This window comes from Mercenaria mercenaria, chromosome 1 (assembly GCF_021730395.1).
Source record: "Mercenaria mercenaria strain notata chromosome 1, MADL_Memer_1, whole genome shotgun sequence".
Classification (NCBI taxonomy): domain Eukaryota; kingdom Metazoa; phylum Mollusca; class Bivalvia; order Venerida; family Veneridae; genus Mercenaria; species Mercenaria mercenaria.
In genome coordinates, this window is record NC_069361.1 from 36,884,330 (window position 1) to 36,899,455 (window position 15,126).

At 35.2% G+C, this 15,126-nt stretch overlaps 1 protein-coding gene and 1 pseudogene across 1 annotated transcript; both read right to left on the reverse strand.

Annotated features, from left to right (window-relative positions):
* Positions 1-567: 567 nt before the first annotated feature.
* On the reverse strand, positions 568-5,150 carry LOC128546049 (uncharacterized; annotated as a pseudogene).
* Positions 5,151-8,004: 2,854 nt separating this feature from the next.
* On the reverse strand, positions 8,005-15,126 carry LOC123541548 (uncharacterized). Its single transcript, XM_045327117.2, has 3 exons — positions 14,912-15,126; positions 11,390-11,519; positions 8,005-10,604 (listed from the first exon to the last, which is right to left on the reverse strand). The coding sequence occupies exons 1-3, from the start codon at positions 15,005-15,007 to the stop codon at positions 10,033-10,035; spliced, it is 798 nt and encodes a 265-aa protein (XP_045183052.2). The 5' UTR covers positions 15,008-15,126; the 3' UTR covers positions 8,005-10,032.

Consider the following 15,126-nt stretch of genomic DNA (forward strand, 5'->3'; position numbering starts at 1 on the left):
ATGTATTCATATTCGTGCCGACAATCAAACTTAAAATTGTGAACTTTGACTTGAAAACTTGCATTTCCTATTTTTAGCTCGACTATTCAAAGAATAGGTAGAGCTATTGGACTCGCCCGTGCGTCGGCGTCGCGGCGTCCCGATTTGGTTAAGTTTTTGTATGTAAGCTGGTATCTCAGTAACCTCTTGTGGGAATGGACTGCAACTTCACACACTTATTTACTGTGATAAACTGACTTACACTGCACATGTTCCATAACTCTATTTTGCATTTTTACAAAATTATGCCCCTTTTTCAACTAAGCAGTTTTTGGTTAAGTTTTTGTATGTAAGCTGGTATCTCAGTTTCCACTAATGGGAATGGATTGAAACTTCCCACACCTGTCCACTGTCATGAGCTGATAAGCACTGCGCAGGTCCCATAACCCTGTTTTGCATTTTTATAAAATTATGCCCCCTTTTCGACTTCTGTATTCATTCAATTGACAAGGCTGTTGAATAGTCGAGCGTTGCTGTCCTCCGACAGCTCTTGTTATGCATCATATAAAGTGTTAATTTAACGTGAAAACTGCTTCGTATTTTATTCTATTTGCACGTGATTTTGCAAATATTTTAAACACATAAACCTTCTTCTGTTTTAAACATAACGGTAAATGCTTTACGGATTTAAAGCCTTTTAGATAGACTAACCAACACATTTTTGGCGAAAATTTTTTTTCTTAAAATCCAAGTGAGTAGATCTACTCTGAAAGTGACTAGTGGTACAAACTTACTGACATAAGATTTTTGCAAGATATTTTTTTATAAATAAATAAAAACATTGTGCAGAAGATAGTAAACCGTTGCAACGCTTTTGAAATAATGCAGAAAATTTACATTCTTCTTGCATTTTTACCAATATCTAAATTTTATCTTCACCCACTTTATAACTTTTTAGTGTCATATATACATTCTATGCCAAACTTGGTTGAAATGGGTCGACACGTTGAAAAATTTCACCCGAACTATGGGCGAGTAGTTTTAACATAGTATATAATAATTAAAAAATGCCAATAATAAGAAAATAAGAAACCTTTCTGTAAATATGAAACGTTTTAAATGAAATTACTGAAGCAACACGAATAAAAAAATGACATTTTCATCAACTGTTGTCTTTTATTTGTTCGTTTCGTTCTCGTTGTCTATATTATATATGTTGCTTTCTGTACATGTAAATGTTAATCATATACACATTTGTACATCTACGTACATCAAATACAGTTTTTTTTGGGGTGGGGGGGGGGGGGGGGGGGGGGGGGGTGCGGGGTTAGGCTGCGTTCTTGGAACATGGTTTTCCTATTCGATTTTGATCGATTAGAAGCATTTATCTGCTAAGAGACTCGCTCTGAAAGAACATGATTTGATTAAAGTGTCCAAGTCTGGACTGAGGCCAGACTGGAATAAGAAGTCAGTTGCTACCCTATCATTCCATGATATTTGCGCTTGATGGAGAGCATCAGCATCAATATCATGAAACAAGTCGTAGCTTAGAGCCTCAGGATTTGTTGGGTAATTTGGAAAGATGAGCTTTATCTCTGAGTGCGAATGGAAGAAATCTGCCAGATGCTGCACTTTCAGTGCATTATCCATGAACGTAAATATATATCGAACACTGTCCTCTGTGCCATGTAGAACAATGTCCGGTTTTTTGTAGCACAGGTGAAGCAGCGTGTATAGTCCAATTTGTTTAATGTGGTAGGACTTCAGGAGCGACACAACTTGCGGCGTGTGTTCTTCTTTTCCGGCTCTTGCTTTTGTGAAGTAGGTTTTCAGAAGTCGAATTGCCATCATTACACAGCGTTGTCTGTGGTCCTGACGTGCGACATCAAAGATGTAGTTCTCATACGATACTCTTGAAATATGCCAAATACTTTCCGAATCCGCGAAATCAAATGCTTTGCTGCTTTCGCTTTCAGTCCATTTGCATATAGCATAGACTGGAAATGGTACTGACTGGCCTTCATCACTCCTTTCATATTCTGTGTAAAGCAATAAGGCAGGGACTATGTCTATATCTATTTTTTCTGGATGAATGGCACCACCTCTGTTTGACACTTGTAAGACAATATTGATAGATGGTGGATTCATTTTGCGCTTGATTGTCGGCAAATTCCTTCCATGCAGATGTGAAGCTTTTGAAATATTCTCAATGTCTTGGATGGACTTGTCAACAATTGATTCAAAAATGCATTGATGAAGTTTTCGAGAAGATATAAACACGCTGTCAGCTTTCATCTAAAAAATTCCACATCTGTATAATTCCGGATATCTCTCTTCTAGTTGCTCCGCAGTAATCGTTTCTGCAACTCTTATATAACAAAATCCTGCAACCTCTTGTCCATTCTTTTCTATCTTTTTGTCCATGTATCTTAAACCTTTGATATGAAAAGTCAGCATTGCATCGAATTCATCAGGTGAAATGACTTTCAGACCATCTCTAGAACTGCCCTGGTAACTATAACCTTCAAGGACGAGACCTGTATATCTTGAGGCATTAACTGTCATGGCTTTGAACATCAATGCTAGAACGGCGTTTGTGTAGCGTCCTGCACGTTCAAAGGATTCATCATCTATCTCGAATTGTCCTGATAGAAAGAAAGCAGAAAAAGGCTGTGAGGATATCACAGATAAGTACAACATGAAATTAATAATTCCAATCGTTGAAGAAAGTGGAAACACGAACAATTTCGAAGCCAAACAATGCCATTACTCATATGGTATTTTGTAAAAAGGATTACGGTCACGACTATTAGATAATTTCGAAAGAGGAGGGAATTTTTCAATAAAATATATCGTATGGAATCGTTCAATTGAATAATTTCTGTCAGAGGGGTATTCGCCTATATGCTGTTGAATGAACATTTAAAGGTCTTTACAATTATTTCTTCTATCTTTACAACAAAATTCATTGATAATATTTTACTCAAAGTTACAAAAAATAATTCAAATGTAAAAATGATATAAAAGCCTACCAATGTTTGTCATGGACCGGACGACATGGCTCTTCCATTCTGGGAGACTGTCACCATATTCAGTGACGGGCTTCTGCCACTGAGATGCTGGTGTCCATCCACAACTCTCATATAGTAATTGCAAGGCCGACTGAAATAAGCATCGTTTTAGTGAATAAATTGTAAATCGTATCCGCAAATATTATATAGGTACTATTAGGTAGAGAGAACTTATACGAATCAATCACCTGCATCGCCTAGCAGTACAAACGGGCATGTATACATCGCAACAAACCCACTTACCTAGTCTGGCTACCAACTAGATAATCTTTTTTTCTACAAAAAATAATTCTGTTATATATTCTGACTTCATCAGTCTTGGCTCTGATTATCTACCTGTGTTTTTAGAAGACAAGTGACATAGTTATACAAAATTTGAATAGCCTCAGGAGTTATCTCATGTGAACAAAACACAGGGTCTGAACACAGACTACCACTTACCCCAATTTATATACACGCATGAATTGTACTACACACTGGTACTGGATCAACATTTGCATATATACTCAAATCCCTGTTATCATGTATCGCAAATCAACAGCATACATAAAAAAGTATAACTATTTCTAACATGAACTAAATTGTCCGGTCTTAAATTTGTTACAGAAAGTAACTCACCCTTTTTCTTTGCTTACATTTTCCTTTAACTTCCGGTCATTTGCGCCACCTCGGAAGTATCAGTGGCTCCTTTTTCAACTCACTTTCACAAAAGAGAGGGGGCCAATGTTTACAGACCTCGTAAATGGGCCAAAAGGATACAACTAATTTATAGAGATAAGGTATAGTTATATATAAGGGGTATATTATATATAAATAAATTTTAAGAATAAAAACAATAGAGAAAATAATTTAAGGAAAACCTTTTGAATTCTTTCACATTTTACTGACAAAGATAAATAATTTCTTACATTAATTAACGACGTGCATGTTCAGTATTCATATCTTTTATTAGATCCACAATAGTTCCGTTTTGTTAACAGATTTAGAAAATCAACTTTTTATACCCCCAGGCACGTACCAGATTACCTATAGCCCACATTAATGGCCCGATTTAGTTCATACGCACACTCAACAATTCTCGTGGCAAGACCTACAAACTGACCTATATATATAGATGACAATGCTTTTGGTCCTACAGCCCTCATAAATGACCCAATTTAGTTCATACTCACACTCAAACAAACCTAGTGGCAAGTGCTTCAAAATGATCTATTTATAGATGACATTGACCCTCATATGACTTTAACCTTCAGACGTAAAATCTTAATAACCAACATTGTTGGTCCTATAACCCTCGTGAATGACCCAATTTCGTTCATACTCACACATATAGATGACATGGACCTGAATCCCTCTGTACAAACCAGATTGCCTACAGTCGACATTAATGAAGCGATTTAGTTCAAACGCACACTCAAACATCCTTGTGACAAGACCTACAAACTGACCTATATCTAAATGGCACAATGATCATAACTGGCTGCTAGTCAAGAGTGAAATTAATACCAAGATGACCTTGACCTTCATCCGTCTGTAAGAACCAGACTGCCTACACCCACAGTAATAACCTGATTTAGTTCATACTCACACTCAACAATCCGTGTGGCAAAACCTACAAACTGACCTATTTATAGATGACCCTGACCCTCAAATGACCTTCACCTTCAAACTTAAAACCTTAATAAACAGCATTTTTGGTCCTACAGCCCACATAGATGATTCTCACACTCAACAAACCTCATGGCAAGACCTACAAACTGACGTATACAGAGATAATCTTGACCTTCTCCTTAAATTTAAAACCTTTGGTCATACACCTGGGGTATGATTTTGCGTTTTAAAGTCGCAGTACTTGTTTTCGCACACGTAAAGCTTTATGTACATGTATAAAAGTAAAGTTTACCTCTGGATCATTTCCGTTTACAATTCTTGATAAATATATAACGTCCTCTGTCCGTAGTTCATCCATATATAAACTATTCTTATTCTTTGACGCCATAGCTTAAATATATTTCCCTACGTTGTAGCCATATGTTGCTACCATTTTTATTTACCGTGTGATATTTGCCTTTGTTTGATGTATATAAGAGATTGTCGTATCACGATATCAGATTAGTGCATATTGACTAATACTATTGTAAACAAATTCAAGGACGTCCGTTTTTGTAAACAAAATATCGCTTACCCGTCATCACGCATTTATATATATCCATAACAAGGGCAACAGGATCATCTATGCATTATATATTGGTCATTTGGTATTGTATTGCACTTACATAATTGCTTCGAAATAAATAAATTCAGTTATTAGAGAGAAAGATAATAACTATTCTCAAAATTCTCAAAATTTTCAGGAAGTATCCCTTTTCATAGGACTAAATATAGAATATGGACAAGTTAGTTTTTCTTTCATTGGCATTTTAATGGAAGTTTGTGCTTAAATAATACCAGCTTAAAACTTATGGGACATTGTTCATATCCATCCGTGTAAATTGTGAACTGCTGTCTCACGTTTATTCAATTTCGGGACTGACAACTACAAAGTACTTCAGTTATGAAAACCTAATCTGAAGTCATGGAAGTCTCGTTTTTCTCATTATTTTGACAAGAAATGATCGAACTATCAAAGTGATGTAACGTCACTATGCCGTTTATTATGCTTGATTATATTTTCACAAATTACCACAAAAATATTTTTTTGAACGAAACATTTTTAGAACCTTTACGCACGTGTAGAGGGAATAACAGAGTTAAGAACGTCGTAATTTTGATTATTTCATTTTAAGATGTATAAACCACCCCGAGTCCATTGATATCTCTGCAACAGTCAAGTGTCTTTCACATCATTTATTCTATGTGCCATCTGTCCTCTTGTAAGAAACAACTGAATGTATGATAGTTTTTGTCGCTCATGTTACGGGTCCTTTAAAGCTTAATGAATATGCATAAACTCAGAAAATTGATCCAGATGGGTTTTGTTTCAGTTCATTTCTATTTTGTTTACGTTGTTTTGAGTCATTGCTGAGATATCGTTAGTCCAACAGTCCAACTTGCAGTACCTAGATCTATACATATTAATTAAGTTAGCATCCCTTGCTTTTCCAAAGAATCTTCTATAGAATTTTCTTTTGAAAAATAAAATATGTTACCTCAGATTTAGATTGTTTTCCGTCAATGGAAATACATCGGAAATTTGTTACCCGTATCTGGCGAATCCGAATGCACGAGTTTAGTTTACAAAGATAGCTTGATTAATATTTCAGAACTTAAAAATTTCAACATATTTATCCCCAAAATAAAGAACATACATTAACACATATTTCATACTTTGATCAAAGCAACACAGTAAAAGATAAGAATGGAAGACAGTCTTATAGAATTCTCCTGCTTTGAGAACGCTTTTCCTCTTTAAAGTTTGATTCGAATCACGGATGGATAGTCTACATTTTGAATGGCAAGAAGAGAACACAGGATTTTTTATATCTAGTTTTAGCATTCTTTTCTTTACTTTGATGGGCATGGAGTGTCATGTGGCGGCCGTACACCGTCTCACCGTACCTGTACTCATTGTTGTTTTAATATATGTACTTTTAACCCGGTGCTAAGCCTCTGCAATTCTGAAGCTATATCATTCTGTATGTTTCTAACATGCGATAAATGGACGACATCGTTCTTGTTATTAATGTATTCATCTGATGACTGGGTGGTATATAGACTGGTGGGGATTCATCACTTTATCGCAGTCACTTCTATTTTACTTTAATGAAAGTACTAGTTCCTAATACACAGTCCTTTTTGCATTTACTTCATGTTGTACATGTTTTCCGTGTGACTCCGTTTAACCTTAGAGGAGAAAACAGTTAGGATATGCTGGGACCTCAATTCACATTGACTGGGTCCTGTATTGAATGAAAGTTTAATGATAGCGGATTGACTGGTTCATAGTATCATTTTGATTGAGGTCTTTATAGAGGACTCCTTTTATTCTGTTTGCATTCGCGTTGAAAGAAGTTCTATACATTAAGAAAATATGGATGCCCGATGATACAAATTGATTAATAAACAAATCACGCGGAGGTTATTTCATATAAATTAAGCAGTTACTACCTAGCAGAATGCATCAGTACGATTCTGATTTATCTAGAATGCCTTCTTAAAACACACACTTTTCATTCACAGTTGTATAGAGATTACATCATTTTAGGTTAGTTAACCTCTCTTTAGAAGTGCTGTAATAAGAGTTATGCCAGTTGATAGAGTATCGAAAACAGACACTGAAAGATGGAAAAGGAGTAAATTTAGAGGATTGTATTTAGTAAAGAGTAAGTTTCATGAATAAAAGTTAACAACCATTTTTCTTTTCTACTGTAGCGATATAGTTCTTTATGGGAATATAAGTCTTTGAAAATCTGATATTGTAACCAATTTCGAAATAATGTTATAAAGGAATTAGATTTTATATGAAATAATGAACAGTCGGATTTGCGGTGTTAAGTCATAATGATTTAATCATAACTAAAAGAAATAAAGGAATTGAACATAAAACTTATGAAACAAATTGAGAATAAAGATGAAATAATCAATAGGCTATAACAGAATCAGAATTAACTTAAAGAGCAAGAATGCAAAGTCTGTAAAAGCAAACCAACAAAGTACTGCAAGTTAAGAAAAAAAGAACAACCTGAAACAGGCAAATCATGTTACATATTTAGAAAAAGAACTTCCGATGTCTTAACTTCGTAACGATGTTAAGACTTTACAAATACAGTTAGAGTTTTACAGACCTTTTAGAAGAAGAAATAAAATTCAAAGATGAACGAGAAAAAAACAAGAATGAGACTATTTCAGAGTTTGAGAACACATTAAGGGTCACGCGTTTCATTTACTAAGAGTAAATGATGAGACGACAGAGACAACATTAAATCAAATACAGACGTGAAAGTAAAAGCACAGGCAGGAAGAAACAATAACACATAACACAAGAAATATTGAAACTCGTGACACGAAAAAGACTAGTAATGTTAACAACTTAAGAATAAAGAACAGGAAGTGGAAACTATAGGTACATCAAAGTTAAAGTATATAAAGTATATATAAGTAAAAGTTTCATCAAAAATAGAGTAGATGCAAAGAAACGCCTGTCTATATCACCAGCAAATAGAAATGCTTACATATTTCATGTCATATGTATCAAAACTGACCAAAAAAATGAGATGGAATGTGTTGATAAAATTATAAAACTATCAAATATTGCAATATCGCACACAGATGGTACGAAAGTTGTTATTTTCACTAGGATTGCCAAGGATCAACTACGAATTAACTAACAAATAAGAGCTTAAAGAAGTATATTGCAAATGATAATTATAAGAATTTACAAATGGGTGGTAATTCCAATTTAGTTCAGAAAGGTAACACATTAGGAGGCATTTTAAAAACAGACGCACTGTATCTGTCAAGACTTGGCATATTGCTTTTGAGCAAGAACATTAAGATGTCAGTAAGGCAAGCAGTAGATGTTATCGATGAAATAGATCAGCTTCAAAAAGTTAGCGGAGTGGTCGTCGAGAAAGTAACTATCATAGACCAGGTAGAAATTACTGGTGACACTTGTAAAGTATAAAGCCATCTGCGGATATATTTAAAACTTTAAAAAACGCATTATGAAAACAATTTATCAGTTTGCGTTTTGGGGTCTAAAGTCAAAACATTATACATGTAATAAGTTAAAAACGAGGTTTCATCAAAACGTTGGAACTACCATAAAAGCTCCAAATTTAACAATAAAAAGATCAAGATCGTTACTTAAAAGAATAGAGCGTAACTGTATCAATATTATTTCCAAACATCTACCAGAGACACTTACCTTAAACATAGAAGAGGATATTGTGAAATTTAATATTCAACCAATTATAAGGTATAGAATGAAACAATCTAAAGTTTTATTCGTCATTAATCAATGATTTAAAAGAAGACGAAGAAGATAAACACGGCTAAGGATGACATAGACACATATCAAATCAACTGATTGTTGTTTTAATACATTATTTTACTATATTAATTAACTGTTGATTGGTGATATGTTTTTTATTTTTATGATAACGCATGTATTTTATTATTTTAAAGGTCCCTTTATTGGAAAGAAACATTATTCTATTCTTTTCCATTCTATTCTAATTCCACTCTAATCTTTTTTAAATGTAGTACTTTGTCCATGTATTTTGTGCATATGGTAATCATGTACACATGTATACGAATACTGCTATGGTCCTATTATCACTGGTGTTTATCATTTAAAAACATTTATCTGCTGACAGACTCGCTTCAAAAGACTTTGTCTGGATCAAAGAGTCCCGATCAGTTATGCCAGGCTCGAAAAGAAAGTCAGCTGCTACCTTAAAAATCCAGGATGTATGTGCTTGGCGGAAGGCATCAGCATCAATGTCATGAAACAAATCGTAGCTCAGGGCCGAAGGATTTTTAGGGTAATTTGGAAAGATGAACTTTATCTCTGAGTGCGAATGGAAGAAATGAGGCAGTTGTTTCTCTGTCAGTGCTGTGCCCATGAACATGAATATATATCGAACGGTGTCTTCTGTGCCATGCAGAACAATGTCCGGTTTTTTGTAACACAAGTAAAGCAGTACGTATAAACCAATTTGTTTGATGTGGTAGGACTTCAGGAGCGATACAACTTGCGGTGTGTCTTCATTGTTTCCTTTTGATTTTATGAAGTAGGTTTTTAGAAGTCGAATGGCCATCATTACACAGCGTTGTCTTTGGTCCTGACGTGCGACATCAAAGATGTAGTTCTGATACGATACTCTTGAAATATGCCAAATACTTTCCGAATCCGCGAAATCAAATGCTTTGCTGCTTTCGCTTTCGCTCCATTTACACAGGGCATATACTGGAAATGGTATTGACTGATCTTCATTACTTCTTTCATATTCTTTGTGAAGCAATAAGGCAGCGACTATGTCTATATTTTATTTGGATACAAATCATCATCTCTGTCTGATATTTCTACAACAATATTGATAGATGGTGGGTTCATTTTGCACTTGATTGTTGGCAAATTATTTCCATGCAGATGTGGAGCTTTTGCAATATTCACAATGTCTTCGATGGACTTGTCAACAATTGATTCAAAAATGCATTGATGAAGTTTACGAGAAGATATAAACACGCTGCCTGCTTTCATCTCAAAGATTCCACATCTGTATAATTCCGGATATTTCTCTTCTAGTTGCTCCATAGTAAACGCTTCAGCAGCTCTAATATAACAAAATCCTGCAACCTCTTTTCCATCTTTTTCTATCTTATTTTCCACACAGCCCAAACTTTCAATATGAAATGTCAGCATTGTATCGAATTCATTAGGTGAAATGACTTTCAGACCATCTCTTGAGCTGCCCTGGTAACTATAACCTTCAAGGACGAGACCTGTATATCTTGATGCATTTTCTGTCATTGCTTTGAACATTAATGCTAGAACAGCGTTTGTGTAGCGTCCTGCACGTTCAAATGATTCATCATCTATCTCGAATTGTCCTGAAAGAAAGTGAAAAAAAGAAAGAAACAAAAACAAAACGGTAGCGGGATATCACAGATGAGTACAATATTAAACGGACCATTACAATCATTTACAAAGTTATGAATAACTTTAACATTGTCAAACTTAAACATTGTTAACTTGAAATAAGCTAAACAAAACTATCTTAAAAATGCCAGATCAAGAAAAAAATGATGCCCGCCTCAGTAATCGAATCCGGGCCGCCGTGGCAATAAAAACGTTCCCTCTGTCTACCAAGAATCTGCTTGCGTATTTTATATATTAAATATAAGTATTAAGACAGTTTACCCGAGTTAAGCGTTATTAATTAATTCTCATGCGTCTCCGTTGCTATGGTCGCTTACTCATAGCCTGTACTTAAAAGCCAATCTTTGACAATTGCGTCAAGGAGTCAACTCTTTGGCTAATTAGTAGTTAGAGCATCGGACTAGCATCCGAGCGATCGGCCATAGGCAGTTGGGGATATTTCGTCATAAAATGCTTTGCTGTCTGATTTGTTAGATGGGGGCTCGTCCGCAATACGGTCTTTATCTCGTCTATGCCAAAATGGCTTACACGTCATCACAAATGATGACTTCTTTGAAGAAGGAAAGTATTACGGTCACTCACACATGCACATTTATAACCAATTCTGAGAGTCGACACTTTGGCTCAGTGGCTCTTTTTGGTCCTAATAATTATATTTATTATGTTTTACCAAAATTCACAAAAATATGTATTGAACTGAGAATTTATTGAAATGTAAATATATATAAAAGCTTACCAATGTTTTTCATTGACAGAGCGACAAAATCCTTCCATACTGGATGACTGTCACCATATTCAGTGATGGGCTTCTGCCAATGAGATGCCGGCGACCACCCACAACTCTCATATAGTAATTGCAAGGCCGTCTGAAATAAGCGTCGTTTTAGTGAATGAACCGAAAGAAATGTATCCGTATATATATCGTTTTATATGTAATAACTGCATCAACGAAACATTATATTACCATATGAATCTACCTAAAACTGGCAAGAGTAACAGTTATAACTGTGTCATGTGTATCAGAAAATTTTGTATTTCTCAAACAATGTCACATCAGTTTACATGAAATGAGACTTTTTGCGTTTAAATATGAAAGTTGACAGCTTTTGATGTAAATACGTATGTAGAAAAACACTTTAAATGTTCAAATTATTTCAAGGACTTGATATAAATGGTACTTTTGATAAGAAAACACAGCATTGTTGCCATGGTAACGAGTCACTGATCAGTATAACATCTGTACTACTACTTCGAGCAAAATCACAGTTTATTATATTTCTAATAATTATATCTTTTTGCCTAATTGTCTGTCTAACAGTTACAAAGAAATGTGCCGATGAATTAAAGTGTTCTAACAAGGTTAATGTCCTACTTTTGTCATGTTATCTCACTCGATATCTAGTAAGTCTTTATTTTTGTACAAAAGAAAGTCATAAGACTTTGTGCACAAAACAACTGTCTGTGAAGTCGGTCTGACCACTAGAAAATGTTGACTGAATATTAACTTTACATTCTAGATGTGAGTTTTGGCTGGATTTATCAAGGAACTATTAAAACTGGGTTTAACAACTGTGTTGCTATGGAAACGGTTTTTAGGGAAAACTAATTTGTGCTAAAATGAAAGAAAGAGACAGAAAGAAATAAATTTCATTAACTGCATGTTGTGTTTGTTATTTGACTAGGTATTTTGTCTTCATATTATTTTAACAAGGCGTGTGCATTAAGATATTCTGCCTCTCTTTGATACAGTTAGACGAAAACATGGTGTCCGAAAAGCGGTGATTTCTCCATAACAATGGCTGATTTCTGTTGTCAAACAGCAAATTTTTACTTGGAACATGACAATCTGTCAGATTAGCCGTAAAACCCATTTTCGACCAAAATCGCATTCGGACCCCAAATCTCATGTCCTGACACATATATATTTTATGTAATGTTACCATAAGAATAATTATTTTGCGTTATATCAGTTATGTTTGGGCGAGCCATTTACCTTTCCAGAGATTGGGTACCCGTCGTAATTTCTTTTCAGCAAATGTCAACTTCTACGCATGAATCAGAGGAGGAGGACAAATGATTTCAGACTCTATGTCTTTTATCACAACGGAGCCGATACGCCTCGCCTGGGTATCGGACTCACGACCCTGCGATACGTAACTCTGCGCCCTCCCTACTATTGATGTTACATATACGCGCGACCTGTGTAGAAACAGTTCAGTAGAAATACATCTTAACTCATGCATCAGAAAAGCGTCCAGAAATATAGAGAAACTTCACTAGCAGCACTCCGTAACCATGTGATATAGATTTATGTAAATGCAGCCATCGGCATTTTGGTCAATGTTAGTCCAGAAGTGCAAACGTTGCTTCTTTGTTTGTCTGCTAATTGTCCTATTATTACGCAAATGATATACAAATCATGGTCCAATTCTTTTCGAAACAATTTAGGCAATTATATCCATTTAAATGATACAGTATAAGTACCCATGTAGGCGCAAACTGGTTTTGCAGTCACATACGTGACAGGAAAGTTTGACGTTATAATGTATACTATAAAAACTTCATTATCGAGGCGCAATCCCATTCCCGATGACTTTTTGTCAGTTACATAAGCATGATACAAAGCAAATAAATATGACATTCTCTTATGTTTTATAGTTGGTTTATCTTTAGCAGCGTCAGATGTCCTAAAATAAGGCACACAAGGTCAGAAACTGGCATTTTTGTACATTTAATACTTCTTTCACGCTTTATGTCGCCAGAGCTTTTGTGATAATAGGGCCACATCACAATTTAAACTCCAGATATATTCACACGTATGATGTTTTATCATATTTGTGGCGAATGGCATTTTGCTATTTTTAAGATCATTTATAATTGTGACATACTAAGGTGTCTTCTTTACGCGCAACACCAGGACGTCGCGCAACCCATTTTAAACGTATTCCCTGCGCGTTTACCATCCCTGATTTGTACCATACAAAATGGAATTTAAAGTATTCTTTTCAATAGATTTCACCATAGGCATAACATTATGATGAATGTCCTGTTGCAAATGTATTCTAATCTTTCTGTTAGTTTTGTTTACTGTTGGCTTATCAGGATTTACAAACATTGCTTTTCGTAAGTCGTATCATTACACAATTTGTTAAAGAACAAAAGGGCCAGTATGGCTATAGACTGCTCACACTGCTTGCATGAACAGTTTTAGGAGATGGTTAGGCAAAGAAAATGTCTGTAAATTCACTTTCAAATAGTGCCAGTATTTTCTGACAAGAATATTTTGTGTTGGGGGATGGCGGGGGAAGAGGGAGTGGGGTGGGGTTGGCGGGGAAAGAGTGGGGAGGGCGGGGTGGTGAGAATATTGATATATAAGATTTTTATCAAACAAGATGTTTACAGTTTCTCCAAAAGATACATATAGGGGAAAGTGATAAAGTGATCACACTCCTTGGAGTCATGTTTTTTTTTTTTTTTACGAAAAGGAATACTTTGCACAATCTTTGTAAAGGGTCACCGAAGACACATTTATGTAAAATTATTTCAATATCGGACCAGCAGTTTCTGACAGTGAAGTTTTATAAGTTTCCACTAAATACATATAGGGAAAAGAGACGACGTCCCCTGCTGGCTACGTTTTTGACGAATCAGAATAAGTTGCACATTCTTCATAGAATGTCACCAAAGGAACATTTGAGTAAAATAATGTTAAATTTGGGCCTGCTGATTCTTACAAGAAGATTTTTAAAGATTCCACTTTATACATGAAAGGAAAAGTGACTACGCCCCCATCGCGGTCATGTATTTAGATGAATCAAAATGATTTGAATAATTTTGGTAGAAGGTCACACAAGGACAGTTTCAAAATCGGTTTATAAGGAAATGTTGTTTGAAGATTTTTCTATATTTATTAGCTCTGGCGGCCACAATGTGCAAACAAGCGGATAAATAAATTATAACATCCAGCATGGAGAGCTATAACGTTTGAAGAGTTTTAGAAGAAGGCCACCCTAGGCACACCCGGTTTCAAAGATGTCGTTTGAAGAAAAGTGTGGATGGACGGACGACGCACGGTAAATGATCACAATAGCTCGTCACCCTGATCACTTTGTGCTTTGAGCTAAAAACCGAAGCTGTTTTAGTTCTTTTTTCAGTCATTGAACATTCCAAATGTAGCGAGTCCTTAAATCTTAATGTACATTGCATTTGTATCAACGTAGTAAGAACAAGTTAGATTGAAAGATTATCAAGAAATTACCTCCTGATCATTCCCCTCAATAACTCTTAAGAAATTTTCAATATCCGTTGTGCGTACTCCATTCGTATCTGAATCATCTGCATATTTAGACGCCATAGCTTGTTCTATATATTTCCATTCCTAGTCTCCAACTTTCTGTCGTGTGATAATAATTCCTTTTATTTAATGTTGAAATGTACATTCGACTTTACAATAATATGGTAAACAAACGTTCA